The sequence below is a fragment of the Alexandromys fortis genome, unplaced genomic scaffold (assembly GCF_014885135.2).
Source record: "Alexandromys fortis isolate MF-2015 unplaced genomic scaffold, M_Fortis_MF-2015_v1.1 scaffold_109, whole genome shotgun sequence".
NCBI classification, from domain to species: domain Eukaryota; kingdom Metazoa; phylum Chordata; class Mammalia; order Rodentia; family Cricetidae; genus Alexandromys; species Alexandromys fortis.
The window spans coordinates 1620068-1638792 of NW_026068005.1; the positions used below are offsets into that span (position 1 = coordinate 1620068).

Consider the following 18725-nt stretch of genomic DNA (forward strand, 5'->3'; position numbering starts at 1 on the left):
GAACAGGAAGGAGACGGTGATTTGGATTAATAGAAATCTGAGTGTATTTGGAAAGTGAGGGCCCCTTCAGCTATTTATCACAGGAGCACTTCATCCGTTTACACAGAGGAATGCACGAGAAAACACTCCACAGCGTCTGTAATACTGATAAATTATTTGCTGTCTGTGTCCATCAAGAAGGGAAGAGTCAAACAAATCGGGCTCCACCTGCCATCAGGAGCCCTTGTGGTCATTAAAAGAATGAAAAAGGTGGATGGAGAGATGGCTCAGCTGTCAAGAGTGCTTGCTGGTCTTGCAGAGAACCCAAGTTCAGATCTGTGCTCCACATCAGATGGCTCACAATCACCTGTAACACTAGCTCTGGGGGATCTGACGCCCCCTTCTGGCCTCCATGGGTACCCACACACAACCTGTGTATGCACACACATACATATAAATAAAAAAAACCTAAAATACAGCTGAGGAAGAAGGAAGACCTGTTTGTATCTCAACATGGAGAGAATATTATACCCGGTATTATTTTTTGAGACAGTGTTTCACACAGCCCAACCTGATCTGGAACTTTCTATGTAGCTAAGGTTGACCTTGAACCTCTGATCCTCCTGTTTCTACCTTTCAAGTGTTGAGATTGCAGGCATGTGCCACCATGCCTGGTTTACTTAGTCCAGAGATGGATCTCCCCAGAGCTTCCTGCAGGCAATTCATTCTCTCTACCAACAGATCCCAGCCCTCGCCCTGACACACTACTAAATGCGAAGTAAATCAGCTTGTCAAAAACTATGTAGAAAAGGGTACCAAGAGTTATGATTAAAAATTTACATATGTAAATATACATACATGTATGTGCATAAATGGCTAATAGGAAATCTTAGAAAGATAAATTATTAATAGTGAATTATTTTCTAGCTTGGAGGAAGCAGTTGGGAGTGCAGGAATGGGAACTCAGATTGCTTTCCCTACAGGTTTGTCCATGACCTTAACCTTTGGAATATATTCATAGGTCACTTTTGCTTGTTTTTACACTTGTTTATTTACATATAATAGTAATAAGTCAATACTCTAAAAGGAAAATTTCACGGAGTTATGGGAAAAGGATTTCATTTTTCCAAATAGGTAGTACAAGATAACCAAATCTCACTTTCTCGGTTGATAATGTTTAATTTAAGATACAAATTCAGGCTTTGAAGATTAAAATCCAAGCAACTCTTTCTAAGCAGACTGGAAGCAGCAGAAGCTTCTGCTAAAGAAACTCTCAAGAGTTTCGCTTGGTCCGGGGTGATCGCTCACTTAGCAAAGTGCTTTCCATATAAGCATGGCAGCCAGAGTTTGATCCCCAGAACTCGCGTGTAAAACAAAACAAAACAGGCATGGTAGCAAGTGCTTATACTCCTGCTGTGGGCGAGACAGAGGCAGGAGGATCCGTCGGACGGCTCATATAGCCTGAGAACAGAACTGCCAGCCCAGTGACAGACCCTGGCTCCCAAAAGCATAACGTAGATGGTGCCCAGAAAATGACATACATAAGTCTGCACACACATTTTTACACATGCACATGCGTGTGTGTGCACACACACACATACAGCAACATGTTAAAAAATTAATTTTGCAGACAAGTTGAGCAGCTCTGCACAAATTTTGAGTACCGGGATGAGAGAACCAGCGTAATGAGCTGGGGTCCCCGTCCTGAGGGTAACCATTTCAGCAGGAAGGAGACACAAGTCAGCACCTGCCATTTGTTTATAACTACAAGGCTGAATGAACACTCAGAGGGAAAAGCCTTGGGCAGGCAAAGGGATGTTTCTTTGAATAATAATGGCAGTGATTTTTCTCAAGGGCACTTGAGGGTATAAACAATTTGAAGGGCCTTGATATGTCTAACACACTGCGTCAAATTTCACTTTTTTTTATTGTTGCCAATTCTGAATTAATTTATACGGCTAAATTAAGCTATTGTGTCTGAGAAAAAAAATCACTCACCAGATCCAGCCACACATTTTTCCCCTTGAGTTTGCTGTTTGGTGCAATCCACGGCTCATCCACACTGTTTTACTGAAGTGGATCCATCAGTAGTCTTTTGTGGCAAAAACAACAGAGGCTTTCTTTGGGGGATGGGGTGGGGCAATATCTCATGTAGCCAAGGTTAGCCTGGAATTCTCTAGGTGGCTAAGGATGACCTTAAACTCCTGATCCTCCTGCCTCCACTTCCAGAGCATTTCCCGCATGCTAAGCAAACATTCTACCAACAGAGCCTCAGCCCCGTTTGCTCCAGCTCTCTAAGGCTAAGGGGTTCTTGGGTTATATTTTAGAGCCACTTAGAAGTCTCAGAGTTATTTGCCTTCATTATTTTGGCAGCAGCATTCTCTTATGTTCGGGCATTTAATTTTGCTAACTAGAGATGTACTGGCAGGGTCGCTATCTAACAGTACTTATATGTCATCTTGAGAGGTCCCTCATAACTTTTAGGAATTTCACTTGAGGTCTTCATACTTCGGATACTGTGCCTTTTGATATGGATCATAATTTTAGGCAGTATTTTCAGTCCTAAAAGCACATATTCACATGATAAGGGAATGGAAAGGGAGAGACTTGGGGGAAGGAAGAAGGGAACAGGCTGGAGGGTGGGCACTGTAGAGAGGAGAATGATTGAAACAGGATGTAGAGACTAAGATGCCTGAAGACGCCATCATGAAACTCGCACCTTGTGTGCTGCCTGCCCCGGCTGTGGTGATACGGAAAGAGCAACAGCAGCTTAGGGGAGAAAAGGGTTTATTCGGCTTACAACTCTAGGTCACAGTCCATCACTAAAGGGAAGTTGAGGCAGGGACTCAAAGTGGCTAGACACACTACACACAGAGTCAAGAACAGAGAGAAGGAAATATACCCGTGCAGGGTCAAGGCCCAGCTTAGGAAATGGTGCCTCTCACAGTGCACCCAATCTTCCTAAAGCAATTAATAATCAAGGCATGCCCCACCCCCAAACATGCCTATAGGCCAACCTGATCTAGCTAATTTCTCAACTGAAACTCTCATCCCAGTTTGATTTCATATTGTGTCAAATTGACAGTGACAGCTTGCCAGCACATGTATATTAAAATTTATATTTTAAACAAAATATGTGCTCTTCAACTTTGAAGAGCCATCAGCTATTATTTCATAAATCATTTCTGCTTTGATAATTTTCATTATTAAATTTTGATATCTTCCAAAATTCTAAAAATACAAATTTTCATGTGCTTTAATATGTCTGTTTTGGCTAGAGATATAGCTTTGTTGGTAGAATGCTTACCCATCATTCACAAAGTCCTTGGATTCAGCACGAACTGCTTAAACTGGTAGTGGTGGTAGCGGCGGTCCAGACCTGTAACACCAGCAAACTGGCAAATCTAGGCAAACAGTCGGGTCAAGACCACCATGGACCGACTACACGAGACCCTGTCTCAAAAGGAATCCTTTTTCTCATTTCATCTGGAATAGATTTTCACCCTTACTTTCTGTATATTCTTTGCCATGCAGAGCGAAGTAGAAGCATCCACGAGGCTTGCTAGATAGACTATCCAGAGCAAGCTTGGCAGAATGGCTTGGCGCACCCACCTGTCAGTGAATCCGAGGGCATCTTAGAGGAAGTGCGCTATCAAATGACTTGGCTCAGGTTTTATCTGACACCGCCTTTCCTTCATCCACGTGGTGCCACTACTCTGTAACTTCAGGGAAAATCCATCCTTCTGTCTGGGAAACATTGGAGTCCAGAAACCTGCAGGGAATTCTAGGTTCTTCTCCTCTGGAATGAAGGGCTGGGCCAGAGAAACAGTGGTTGCGGCAGAGAATGGTTTGTTTAAACAGCTTATTAGTGAGACTGTACATGCTGAAGATAGGAACAGGGTAGAGAGCTAGCGAATCTGGAAGCTGAGAAGGTTTGCAGCTGCAGAGTGGCCTTGCTTGTAAGTGCGCACCTCTCCCGGGTGTTGGAGGAGCATGGACTGCCCCTGCGCATGCTCCATACATGAAGCGGGTGGCGAGGACGGTGCTGTCTTCCGGCTTTTCTGGCTTCTTCCTGAGTCTTACCTTGGTGCCTTCTCTGAGCACTGTATGTTCTCCAGCCAAACGACTGTGCTTTGGTCTGCTGTCCTGAGGTGAGTTGCCGGGCCCATGTTTCCACACACTGGTGGAAAACTCTAGAAGCTGGATACACAGCAGATATCTAGCTCCCGCGTTGTTGTCCTTGGAGACTCAGGACTCCGCAGGTCCTCTCTGAATTCAGCCGCAGTACATATACGTGCTTTTCTTATTTGCATATTCTAGAGAATGATGACAGGTATTTATTTTACTCACCTGGGATTTAATGGGAAGTGTTTTAGAAATTGTATTACATTTATTTATTTTCATTCATTTACTGTATATTTGTGTGTGGGATGGGGAGCATGCCTGCTGTGACACACATGTGAAAGCTGGTTCTCTCCTTCTGTGTGTGTCCTGGGGATGCATGTTCATCAGCTTGGAGAAGACATGCCACTGGTCCTAAGGGGAGGTTCTAATGTTGAGGTGGCAGAGTTTTAGTCTCATCCTTCCCATCAAGTATAAACAGGTTGCACGATAAACATTTATTTTTCCAGGATGTTAACTCTTTGACTTCCTTTGATTCTCAAAGCTTTAAGACCTAATGATAAAACATGATACTTTTAATTTGAATTCACGTTCTTTTTCTGAGGAAAAGACACAGTTGATAACATCATTGAGTCAGAATTAATATTAGGACTTTTTGCCAAGACCAGTGAGTCCATTTTCTATATTCAGCAGTGTTAGCATAATTAGCACAGTTTAAAAGTCAGTGGAGCAGCTGGCTTGGATCCTCCAGAGTTGAATTGAAAGCCAGCTTCATGGTGGGATGGTGTGCCATTCTCATTGTAAGGAAGGGAAATACCTTTAATGGGATGAATGAAAATATTTAGTCACAGCGACAAGCTTGAGATGATGAGGGCGTTTCTTTATGCTCCAGTTTCTTAGCAAGTGGGTTTTATGATGTTATGGAGTTATATGCAATTTACTGGGTGATGAGTTGAATGTGGGTTGCTACAGTATTAGATTGTGCATTCAGCAAGTGCTCAATGAGTGCAAGTGAAAGATGATGGTAACGTGTTGAAGTTTATGTCCGCATTACTTGGGTAAGCTAAGCATCACTCTTTATTTTAATTCAAATATACCATATATGATTCTTAGGAATTTCTTCGTGGTTTAATAAAAATACATTTTAAAGATAAAACTGGAGGCCTGGAGAGATGGCTCAATGAGTAAAGTTGCTTGCTGCATGGGCTTGATGACCTGAGTTCGAACCCTCAAGATTGACTTAAAAACTGGGATGGCTATGTAAAGAAGCCCAGTGCCATAGGGGCATGGAAGACAGGAGGATTGCTAGGGCAGGCGGGCATAGTGAGAGACCCAGTCTCAAAGAAATAAAAGGAGGAGTTGTGATGGAGCAAATGATTCAAAATCTTCCTTTGGCTTCCAAGCAAGCATGTATGTGCCTACCTACATGTGAATACACCACATATACACATCTCATATATCCGAACATGTGTGTGCATGCACACACACACACATACACGCACACACACACTACCACCACCAAAACACCAAATATAATAAAATGACATGGAACCCATGTCACTTAGATTTAAAATATTATTACATCATTGAATACAAAATTCAAAACAGTTAAATGGGAAAACATTTTTCAAAAGAAGAAATAATGTATGGATTAGCTCTTCATTTCAAAACTTAACAGAACTCTAAGGGGAAACAAACTGAATTGTGATTTTCTTTGGTAAATACAGCAACAACCAAAGAAAATATCCAGAAAGAAATACAATGCAAGATTTTCACACCAAAGTGGTGGGGACACAAAACCTTATTGAACATGACCAAAGGAAATTAAGAATAAACAATGAAAAAAAGCCTCTGATGTCATGAACTGGAAGGATAAACCACAAAGGTGGCTGTACCTCCTGCGGTGATGCAGACTTAGCCCAGGTTTGGTCTGCATCCTGGCCAGCTTTCTCCCAGCAATTTACAAGATAATGCTGAAATTCATACAGAAACACGAAGTAGGTACAACAGACAAGAGAATCTGAAAAAATTAAGTTGGAAGACTCACAACCCTGATTTCAAACTGAACTAAGACCCTACAGTAATCAAGATGGTAATGTGTATTAAAGGAGCGTGAATTCAGAATGTGTAGAAAAACCCTCTTCTTCGTGGCTAGTGGATTTCTTTTAAACCCAGGTGCCAAGACATTTCTGTGAGGGGAAGATCAGTCTTTTCATAAGTAGAGGTCAGACAGTTCTCAGTACTCATGTGTAAAAAAGCAGACTAATTCCTACTGCAAGACACAAACATTAACCCCACAGGAATCATAGAAGTGTAAGAGCTAAAACTCTAACAAAATTTACCGTATGACAAACTTTTTGCTTCCTTGGAATAAAATGTTTTCTTAGATCTGACATCAAGAGAATGAGAAAAAAACTGATAAATTGTAACTCAATAATATTTAGAAAATGTTGTGTATCAAGGACACTCTCAAGAAAGAGAAAGGCTGGGGAGATTGCTCAGCAGCCAAGAACACTTACTGTTTCTGCAGGGGCCCAGAGTTTGGTTCCCAACTCCCACTCAGTGTGGCTCCCAAGCCCTTGTGGAGCCTTAGTGCATCTGCTGCCATTTTTTGGCCTCTGCAGGCTTTCATAGTTACACACAGACACATATTTTTTTAAAAAATCATCTTTTGAAAAGTATAAAAAGATAACCTACAGAATGGGAGAAGATACTTGCACGTAGTTATAAGACAGGGGACTTCTGCTCAGGATACACAAAAACCTCACACACTCTTAGTGGTAGAAAGACAGGGTGGAGAGAAAGCTTTCTGGCTGAAGCGTTTGCTGATCTGACCTGAATTCGGGTCCTGACACCCAAATCAGGCGCTTATAACTACCTGTAACTCCAGCCCTAGGTGATCTACGCCTTTTTCTGGACTCTAGACACCTGCGTTCACTTGCACATAACCACATACAGACACATAAATAAATAAGAAAATAAAAAGACAAATCACCGGGCAGAATATCCTTGGTTGAAATAAATAGGGACAATGGTAAATGCTGGCAAAGATGCAGAGGAGTTGGAATTCGTAGATACAGTTATTGAAAATACTAATCATAGATTTTTCCATTTGATCCAGTAATTCTCCTGAAAAATGAAAGCATGTTTTCATTAAACAGTCCATGATTATTCATAGAAAAATGTGAAATCACCTTAAGTGTTCAATAACCAATAAATAAACAAAGGTGATATATCGGTATGATGGAAAATTATTCTGTTGTAAAAAATGGAATATCAATCTGTTTTACGTCATTGGTGACTTTTTAAAAAATTATTCTTAGAGAAAAAGGTCCGTCTCAAAGCCATTTATTAAATGTGTGAAATAAAATGAATTCATGGAGACAGAATGTAGAATAGTGGCTGCCTATGAATGGATAGGTTGGCAGGGGTGGGTAACAGCTGCCTATTTCTGCAGGCTTCTCTTTTGGAGTGCTGAAAATGTGCTAAAATTGGATTTTGATGATGGTCACACAAAACGCCATATTTATGGGTCGATATGGTATTTGACTTACACCTCAATAAAGCTGTAAATTGAGAGATGACAATGGATTTCAATGCATTAAATTCTACTTAAATTGTCTCATAGATTAAAATATTTTACATCCAAAAGGGAAGTTAGCAAGCATGCACTTGATTTGTCTTTGTCTGGGAGATGAAGGGACTGGGGACTGGAGAAATTAACTTGTCAGCTGATATGAAAGCAATTAGTTGAAAAACCCAGAAAAACCCACCTTGCACTGGAGTTCTTTAGTCAATAGTTGGTAAATCCCACTGAATCCATTTATATAGCAAAATTATGGTGTAGACGTGGTAATAACTCATAACTTAATTAGTGTGATCCATCAAAGCAGCCGTATGTGGATCACGTTAATTTTTGTGTAGATGAGATCAAAATGCCAAAACCAGCAAGGGAGAAAGTATAGATAACCCTAAACAACAGACACAGGCCGTGCATCCCAACAGATGTAAAACGAGATACATAAAATCGCCCCGAGTGGGAGTCTGTTTAGTTTCCGTGTTGTAGCAGCAAGCATGAGTATCTAAAACATACTAAGTAACCCTGGTAATATTTTAGTTTTAAACTAAGGGGAAAGTCCTTAATTCTTACAGAGCATATTTTTTTCTAAGTTAGAATAATTGTTTCCACATTGTGGATTCACATAAAAAGAGAATAAATTATCTTTGAAAAAAAGTTTGAATTTTTTCCATTTGTACAGACAGGTGATGGGCCATTCAATTTTCCTTCCAAACCCTGTTGCTGTACTTAGTTCTCTGTGTTAGGATTTAATATTTCAGTCTTCTCTACATGGAGTTTCCCATTAATTCAAACTTTGCAAAAATAATTACCAAATTTTCAGAGCCATGTAATTAAAGATTGGGAATGAATAGGCCTCGGGCTATGCACGTCTCTGAGGGGAATTCATTTGGCTTGGGAAACTTATTTTTTTAAATAGTGTGTGTGTGTGTGTGTGTGTGTGTGTGTGTGTGTGTGTGTGTGGTGTGTAGGCACACACATACCATGGTGCACATGTGGAGGTCAGAGGTCAGTCTTGGGTTTCAATTCTTGCCACCCACCTTACTTGATGCTGGGTATACTGTTTTTTGCCATGGTGTACTCCAGAGTAGCATAATGGTAAGCTGCCTCTTCTTTTGCTGTAAGGGCACAGGATTATGGTCGCACACCAGTGCACCTGGCTGTACACAGATTCCGGGATCCGAACTCAGGTTTTCATGTTTCTGTGGAAGCACGTTACCTTCTAGGCCATTTCTCTAGCCCATGAAACTTAAGAAAATATGATTTTTACATCAGTATTTAGACGTGTACCTTTTGTTTAAAATTTTTAAAATATGGAAGGGATTTGGAAAAATGGGTCTCTGTCCTAGCATGATGTTGATCAGGCTTGGGTAAGTGGAGGCTGACTGTGTGGGCTGGTTGCACCTTCCAGGATGCTGACTGCACTTACCCTTGGCTCCTGGAATCAACGGTCATTTGTATTGTACCTGCCAACCCTGCCTGACATCTGCTGTAATGCACAGCATAGTGTTCTAGGTTGGAGACAGGCCAGCACGTGGTGACTTCACCAGACTGTAAAAGATCTTGAACACCCATGCTATAATGCTACGTCATAGGCCAGAGCCAATGTCATTCACCTGTTATGAAGCTATAGGAAGCACTGACCGCCTAGCCCATCCGAAAGTACAGAGTGCACATTATACACAGCATCTGATACTGATAAAGATAAAAAACTGTCACAGGGTCTGGAGAGATAACAAACATTTCAGAGCACTATTCTTGCAGAGGACTTGAGTTCAGTTCCTAGCACCCACGTCAGATGGCCCACAACCACCTGTAATTCTAGCTCTAGGGGACCTGATGCCTTTCTCCGTTTGGTACCTGCACACACACACACACACACACACACACACACACACACGCACACACACACACTTTACGATACTATATACTTTTTACTAACTTCTCTGACAACACATGCACATATAATGCCCCATGGTCACATCACTCCCTCCGCCCTTCTCTTTTTCTCCTTTCACTTCCAGCATCTGTCTGTCCTCCTACCAAGTCCTTATCCCACTCTCAAGTCTTTACTTTGATTTGCTTTTTTTCTTTGTGAGCCACTTTGTGTAGCCAGGACCCTCCGTGGACATGGATGAGAAACCATCTGCTGGAGCATGAGGAATTCACCAGTAGCCACCTCATTGGCGATAATAGCCCCCTTCCCCATCCTTTTAGAGTATGCCCTGACCTTGTTAAGTCATTTTCATGTGAAACTATACACCAAGGCAGAAGAGATATCTTAGCTGGCAACACGAACAAGGAGAATGGGTCCTAAGGATCAAGTCAGGTTGGCTTCTGGACATGCATCCACCCACACATGTGCCCCTGAACATGCATGCAAAACAAATGACATCAAGTGTAAAGCATGATAGAAATCCAAGCACATTTAATTAATTATTGGATCTGGTGATTGATAGGTCTAAAAAGAGGCGGGGGGGGGGAGGAGGAGATAATCTTGATCATAATGGTGCAAATGTCACAATGAACTCTACTGAAATAAGAAAAAAGATGTTCCCACAAACAGCCTCCCTTCTAAGTAAAGCACTATGATAAGGAAAGTACATGAGACATAAATATTGGACAGGGAGGGCCCAAAGCGTTGCTATCTTATTTCTAAAAGTTTGAACAGAAAATTGCCAGGAAACTGACCCCTGCAATTGACCCTCTGCCCTTCACACACAGTTATACATACGTGCTACCTGGGCACAGTAAAGGTATTTAAAGCTAAAACCCTTAATTTACACAATGCTCAAAAGTTATACTCTGATGGTGCCATAAACATATGATGAGGATGTAATAAAAATGTCCTAATTTGGAACATAGAAAGTAAAGGATTGAGCCGGGTGGTGGTGACACACACCTTTAATCCCAGCACTCTGGAGGCAGAGGCAGATCTCTGTGAGTTCGAGGCCAGCCTGATCTGCAAGAGCAAGCTCCAGGACAGGCTCCAAAGCTACAGAGAAACCCTGTCTTGAAAAAAAAATTAAAAAAAAAGTATTGCGATCTTTGATTTTGATTCAGTAACATTCTATATGATGATAGATTTTTTTTTTAAAAAAAGAAAGAAAAGTAAAACTATAATTTATGCAAAGTCCTACTAATTAAAAGTTTTAATTTTTATTACTTGTAAGTAGGGAAGGAGGTGGAATTGTGGAAATATATGTATATATATACATGTAGATAATATGCACATATATACATATTTTGTATGTATTTTCATAAAATGGCACATCTGTAAAAGTCTGATTTTTCATTAAGTATAAATTTCATTTGTGTATGTGGGGGGGTGACGCCTGTTTGCATGCCTTGTATGTGTGTATCAGCAGGTGCATGGCGGTCAGAGGACAACATTTGGAGACGGTTGGTTCTCTCTTTTCACCTCTATGGAGTTCAGAGGACCAGAAATTGGTCATTCGCCTCTGACACAAGTGCATTGACCTGCTGAGCCATCTCATCAGCCCAAGCTTAACTTTCTTGGTAGCATCTAAGTGGATCATCAGTATTTTGTGTTCTTGAAAAGAGATTTTTGCCTACCTCCCTCTTTCAACAAGCATACAACGCTTGCAATTTAACTAAATGCTGAATAGAGAAAGGGAAACGAAACAACTGTAAATTTTTTTCTCTTTAATTTTGGCAGTTTATTACATATAACATCTTTAACATCACAGTCTACATCATATGGTTTATTAAAATTGTATTATTTTGTGTGTGTTAATTGGTTTTGAAGGTTTAATGCTTACTCTTGATTTCCTTGGCTTTTTACTCACTTCAGGGTTATGTGCGGTTGAGGAGCATGTGGAGGGAGCTTATTCTAAAATAAAATAGAATAAATAACCTCTTCGAGTGCAAAGAGACACTCTGGGTAATTGGCAAGATTTTAACTACCAGCTAAAACCTCTGCAAAAAAATGGATCGACTTCCAATTTATTTGACTCTGTCCATTTCCTCGGTCGTTTTGGGTTTTCGCTTGTGTTCAAAGACATTTAATGAAAAATAATGGCTGTTGCAGTGTGCGGGGACATCGCCGTCAACTCTTGGCTGGATTTTCAGAAAGCATTCCTCCTCATAAACCGCCTCCCTAATGAGTTGTGTTGCGTCTCCCCTGGCTTTGCAGCATTTAGCCCGTGCTTTCCCCAACTGGCCCCAGATGGAAAATATTCTCTAGAAATTGGATGGCTTTTTAAGTGTTGCTCTCCACAGCCAGCTCAAAGCAACAACAAAACACAACACCAACCACAAAAATCAGCTGAACAGAATGCGTTTGATAGCTTGGTCCATACTGCGCCCCGGCATCCTATGTAGTTGAATGCTTTTTGCTTTGGGCAGTTGGGATTTTTCTAATTTAACTAACTCATTAACATTAGCAGCTGACACACTGAAGAATTTTTTCCCCCTAGCCACATCTCAGTATTCTTCCATTCCACTGGGGTTATATGCATGTTGTCTTTATTTATTTTAATTCTTGCTATTGGTTGTTTATTTATTTTAAGATTTCCTTATATAACTATTTTATTTCTATTCTGATTTTCATGCAGGGCGAAGCTGTTTTGTATAAGGAGTTTAAAACATTTCTTCAAGCAGTACATGAAGGAGAGGAAGGAGAGGCAGAGGAGGGAGCATGGGGACCCCCCCTTTTTGGTTTTAGACAGGGTTTCCCTGTGTAACAGTCCTAGCTATCCTGGAACTAGCTCTTGTAGACTAGGCTGGCCTCGAACTAGCAGGGATTCACCTGCCTCAGCCTCCCGAGTGCTGGGATTAAAGGCATGTGCCACAACGGCCTGGCTCATGGGGAGTCTTTAAAAGGATGCTTGGGGAAGAGGGAGCTGGGAGACGCTCATGGTGCTGCTGTCCAGTGTGTACAGTCTAGACAGCCACTGACCACACCAGAGTGTCAATAAAGGCAAATTATCTGAGTTAGCTCCACCCAGAGCTATTCCTCCTAGCAAAAATCATTTCTTCATTAATCCACTATTATATTTTACATTGCCTTTGACCAGTCAGTATAAAAATCTCTTCTTAGACTTCAGGTATCCTAGAAATTTGAAAATTTCTAGAATGTTCAAATTTCTAGGATATTTTCCCCCACCTCTTCATTTTCCTTTCTTCCTTTCTCCTCCCTTCTCTTCCTCTTTCCCTCCCTTCCCTCTCTCTTCCTTCTTTCCCCTCCTGCCTCTCTTTCTTTTTTCTACCTCACTTCTTTCCTACCTATCTTTTGTCTCTGATTTCCCATGTGCTCCCAGTATAGATGCACACCACCATACCTAGCTATTATTTCTAATTTTTAAAAATCTTTTAAAGTGGTCTGGCTTTGACCTGTTGACATGACTTTACTCTACACTTACCCATGATCATTTTGTCATGTTTAGAAAACAGGTTTGTGTGTGTGTGTGTGTGTGTTTGTTGTATGTTTGTGTATATATATGCACATGCATGGCTATGTGTGTCGAGGCCAGAAGTCAATGCCAGCAGATTTCCTCTGTCATTCTTTACTTATGTTTTAAGACAGAATCTCTCACTGAAATTACAGCTTATCCATTTCCCTAGGCTGGCTGGCCAGTGAGCTGCAGGAATGCTCTTGTCTCTGCTTTCCCAGCTCAGGATCATAGGAGTGTCTGGAACTCATGTCATTTACATGGTTTCTGATCCAGACTAGGGTTCTGATGCTTCCATGGCAGGCACTTTCCTTACTGAGGTGTTTCCGCAGCCCCAGCTAGCAAATGTTCCCATTTCTGGCATGGGGATGGTGATTCCACTGGGCAGGTAAACGGCCAGGACTTTTGTTTTCACCATATTGCTCATTGTGGGTTGATCCTTATTGTCCTGGAATGTTAACATTATTCAGTGCTTACAGAATATTGTTTCCAAGTAATTTGGATGTTATTTCTACCATTATATTACATGATTGACAGCTTGAAGTATGTGAAAGAATTAAGCAAACCAAGCAGGCAGGCAAACTCGTCTATCCTAGGAATTTTACAGAGATTCTCATTCTCCCTGGGGACATTCTTCTTGAGCTATAGTGAAACATAAAATCATCACCTAGTGTCTTTCCTGATTTTACTATGTGTACTAGAGGGTTGATCAATATTCTAGTATTTAATCCAGACCACCTACTGTGTGTCAATCACTGGAAAAAATACTTAAGTTAATTGTCTTATTAATGGAGGTTTCCTTATTAGTGGTGGTTTATAGCTCAACCACTGGGAATTAAATATATTAAAGAATTTGTTGAATGTCATTAGCTAGTGATAAGTGGCTTACCTCATGGCTAGTTCTTCTTACACATGACTTTCAACATCTAGGGGTTGGGTATTTATGTAGTAAACTAGTAAGAAGTGGAGATAGGAAGCCTGTGTACCCTTTGTATTTAAGATGAGAGTTTGTAGTTGGTGGCTATGACTTGGCATGTCTTGTAGGCACTCCCTTTCTAGCTAACTTTATTCTCAAGAAATAAATCTTCCTCCAGGCACACAGTTCTTTTTTAGCCCCTTCTCATGGTCCCTCTGCCTGGAATGATGTCTTGCATCTTTTTGCAAAATCGTTTTATACTCTAGCCGTTCCATATAAAAAAGGTTCTGTTGGTAAGTGTGACTCAAGGTTGTAACACTACTAAAGTTACTTCCTAATGCCGTCACCTAGCACAACTTGGGATTATTTCTTTGTTTGCTTACTCATTATTCTTACTAGAAGGTTCCATGGAAGCAAGAACTTATTCTTTCTAGTCATAGGTGTGTGTGTGTGTGTGTGTGTGTGTGCGCGCGCGTGTGTGTGTGCGCGCGCGCGTGTTTGTGTAGAGAGGCCAGAGCTACAATGCCCAGTGTCTTCTTTATCACTTCCCACATTATTTTTGGAGACACAGCCTCTCAATGAATCTGGAACTCACAGATCCAGAAAAGACTGGATGGCCAGTGAGCCCCAGGCATCCCTCCGTCTCTGCATCCCTAGCACTAGAATTTCAGGCACAGTATTGCGCTTACTTTTAATATGGGTTCTGAGGAATCCAGTTCAGGTCTTCATGCTTGCATGTCCAGCACTTTACCAGAAGAGCTATGTCACCACGGCTAGTCTTCCTTATACATGCTTTCAACATCTAGGGCTTGGGCATTCTATGTAGTAAGCACTCAGAATATACATGCTGTCTGTGAACTGATGACCTATTGTGTTTGGGGAGGATTAAAACTGAGGAAAGTATCCATTTGATAGAGGGGAGGTTGTTATCCCCAGCAGTCTCTCTGTGTCATAACTACTCTTCTCTAGGCCAGTCTTAGCCACCATGACTACAGTCATGGCAAGGTAGAAGTCTGAAGGGCAGGTCCCCAAGCAGTATCAGTTGACAAACACTTTCTCCTATGGCAATAGAACTAATATCTAACATCTTCATTTGAAAACACACATACCTTTAGAATTTGTTACGTGTAAGAGACTATCTTGGGTATTAAGGGTGATGAATGTTCTATGAAAATCGGTAGAGAAAGGGAATCCTCACCTAATGGATTTGTTGTGAAGATCTTCTGATGAAAGTAAGACAGGTCCAGTTCCTGAACGGGGGGCAGGGAGATCAGGCAGGATAGTGTGCGAGTTAAGATAAAAGCAGACTTGTCAGAATTCACTTAGGGTTTTGGGGGGCGCCAAAGACCTGTTGGCGAGATATAGGCTGTTTTATTTTCACTGGTATTGCTGGGGAGAAAAATAACTTGACAATAAGCAACTTGTGGTAGATAGAGTTTGTTTTAGCCCACCCTTCCAGGGTCCAGTCCATCACTTCAGGGAAGTCACCACGGCTGTGGTTTGAGATAACCGGTTATATGACATCCTTAGTAAAGATGAGAGATGAATGCACGCATGCTCACTTGTATACCGCTTTATTTCTCTCCTCCTAAAGCGTTCTGGACTACTTGCCTAGGGCATGATACCACGATGGAGGAAGAATCCAGAACTGAGCCCATTCACTTACCAGAGTGGATGAGCTTTGGGTAGACTCTGTAGAACATCTAGGTTAATCTTTGTGATGGGGGAAACCAGAAACAAGAGGTCGCATGTGACTATAAGGTCAAAGTACAGATACAGTCTAGACTTCTAACAATTAAGAGTGGGGTCACATAATCTTTTCAGTTTTATGCCTGTACCTTCAGTGTTTTACCAAGGATGGGAGGAGCTCCCATCCTGAGGAGCTAGCTATAGGTGGTTGTTTGTTGCTGGCATAGGAGGCGATGTTTTCTTCAGTGGTATAGTCGCTGGTAAGCTGCTAATGCTCTAGGAGATAACTACACTAAACCATGAGAGCAACTCAGTGAGTATGCGTGCACACACATACACACAAATGGACAAGAGAGTAGGAAAGGGATGTGTTGGGAAGAAGAGATTCAGTGGGCGAGAGAGGGGGATGAGACAAGGGAAGAGGGGAGAAAATAACCACAATTTATTATGTGTGTGTATGTGAAACTGTCAAAGAGTAAACAAAAACTAATTTGCATAGCTTTTTGTCACAACGTTCTGTATCAGGCCTACTTGGCTGTCTTATTTTGTAGGATAATAGGCAATTTCTATATTTTCAACTGTTCTTTGAACCATCAAAGGCATAGTGAATTTTATTTAGTACTCGTTAAGATTACCTGTTGATATTAATAATTCACTGTATGTTATAATCTGTTCAACAGTTCCTACATTGTTCCAGTGATAGAGTTAAATGACTATAACAGTTGAGGGGAAAAAAGACATGCAGAGAGGTTGAATGACTTGTCCATGGCCGTGTGGCCAAAGGGTAAGGAAAATAGAATCAAATCCATTTCTTTTTAAAAATATACCCATTTTATTAATTATTTTTGGGAGTTTCACGTGTGTATACAATACCTTTTGATTGTATTTGCCTCCCATTCCTATCCTTATCTCTCCTAGGTCCATCCTCCATTCTCTCAAAACCTCTCATTTTCTTTTTAAAAGTTAAAGCACAGACTCGACCTTGTGCTGCCTGGACTCATGGGTGTGGGGAGACTGTAGCATGGTGAAGTCACCAGGGCACATTCCCTTTTTTTTTGTTTTTGGTCTTTTACAATTGAAACTTGGAACCTAATACATGTGGTGGACTTTTATTAAGCAAAATTCTTGCTCATTTGAGAACAAGCAGCATTGATGTAATCCTTGGTGAGCTGTGTGCTGAAAGCAGTGTTCTATAAATAGGTGCTGTCCATGATGACACTATCCAGAGTCTACTGATCCTGGCTTCCTCAAAACCAAAGGATCTTCCAATGCTCAAAAACTTGAAATGACATTTGAAGAGATTTATTCTAATTTCAAAATGATGTATCTCTGTGGAGGTATTTGCATGTAAGTGCAGTTGCCCAGGGAGGCCAGAGGAGCACATCGGATCCCAGGGAGCCAAAGTTCTGTGTGGTTTGAGCTGTCAGATATGGGTGTTGGGAACTGATTTTTCAACCCAAAACTACAAGACAAGTCGGAGCTCTAGTCATCTCTCTAGCTCCTAGCTTACATGACATTTTGACAATTAAATATTGTCAATAATGCGCAAGTTTGGGGTTCTCCTTGCTGGATCTATGGCTCAGCAGTTGTTGGTTATGGAGTGTGGTTTTCTGGGTTTGAGCTCATGGGCTTTGGAGACAGCACCTGTGTGCACAGAAAGAGACTTGTTCCAGCAGATGGAAAGAGAACAGGTATGGGGCAAGTGTGGCGTGATGCAGAGCGTTTGCTTTTGGCCACAGTCTGCTGATTTAACGCGACAGCCCATCCCCCAGCCCTGCAAGCACAAGCTATAAAAATAAGTGCACCTCCACAAAGATGTGTGCAAAAAGTGTGTGCCCCTGAGTGAAGTTTTGCGAGCCAAGAGGCCTCGCAAGTGTTAGACTTACTGTTTGGATCTGGGCACTTTTTTGGCCCTAGTTTCTGGTAGGAACAGTGCAAAATGAAAAGTTTAAACACTGTGCTTGATCACAAAACCTATGTTCACTTTTTGCAGTGGCCGTGGAGACAGAAGGGGGATTCTGATAAATTGCAAAGGAAAATCCATCACTCACCCATGGAGGGGAAGAGACAGCTGTATAAAAGGGACTTTGGTAAAAGACTCTCTCTGGACAGCAGTCTTGTGGTAAGTGCTAATATTCACTGACCACTGTATGTGTTTTGGCTTCCAATACGTTATTCTTTGACTGTTATTTCCTGAACGCCCAGCTTCTAAAACCCTGATTCCATTTACCCCATTAGCAACACCCCTTGAGATTTGGGCTCATTTATATTTTACAAACTCAAAAGCCAGCAAATTATTGGAATGTTTGTATAGTGTCTTAATAGATAAATGTCATAATCTGTCAACATTACATATAATTGCATTAATTCTGGCTGAAATAGACATTAGCCTACACAAAAATGCGCCTGTGCCTTCGGTCCAAATGCCAGGCCTATGTGTAGTTGTTCTAGCATGCAGTAAACTGTGGAGCTGAACAAAAATTCAATACAGCTCTTAAGTGTTGAAGAGCCGAGAAAGTGGCCGAGGGCTTCATTCCATCCTACATAACATTTCTTTCTCACTCTGGTGGACACTATTCCTTTAAAAAGCTGGATTTAGGGGCTGGAGAGATGGCTCAGAGGTTAAGAGCGTTGCCTGCTCTTCCAAAGGTCCTGAGTTCAATTCCCAGCAACCACATGGTGGCTCACAACCATCTGTAACGGGGTCTGGTGCCCTCTTCTGGCCTTCGGGCATACACACAGAGAGAACATTGTATATATAATAAATAAATATTTTTAAAAAAAAGCTGGATTTAGCGTGTGTGCATACACTGTGCGTGTGCGTGTGTGTGTGTGTGTGTGTGTGTGTGTGAGTGTGGCGAATTCATGTGGAGATCATAGAACTGCTTCCAGGAGTCCAGTTTGCCTTCCACCTAACTGGGGCAAAGTCTCTCTCGTCTCGGCTGCTTGCTGTGTATTCCAGGCTAGCTGGCCCTGGAACTTCCCATTGGTTCCCTGGTCTCCACCTCCCATCTCCTTATAGCAGCCC

The 18725-nt window shown here is 41.5% G+C and overlaps 1 protein-coding gene across 2 annotated transcripts in view; it reads left to right on the forward strand.

Moving 5' to 3' along the window:
* The window catches only part of Nckap5 (NCK associated protein 5), an 820785-nt gene that overhangs the window by 23350 nt on the left and 778710 nt on the right, over positions 1-18725 (forward strand). Inside the window, exons 1-2 of one of the 2 annotated variants that reach the window (XM_050161479.1) lie at positions 4052-4130; positions 17691-17819. In XM_050161479.1, coding sequence (XP_050017436.1) covers positions 17751-17819 — 69 coding nt within the window. In that variant the 5' untranslated portion in view covers positions 4052-4130; positions 17691-17750. Of the gene's footprint in view, positions 1-4051; positions 4131-17690; positions 17820-18725 lie in introns of those variants that run through there. The other variant, XM_050161478.1, reaches the window with a different exon arrangement.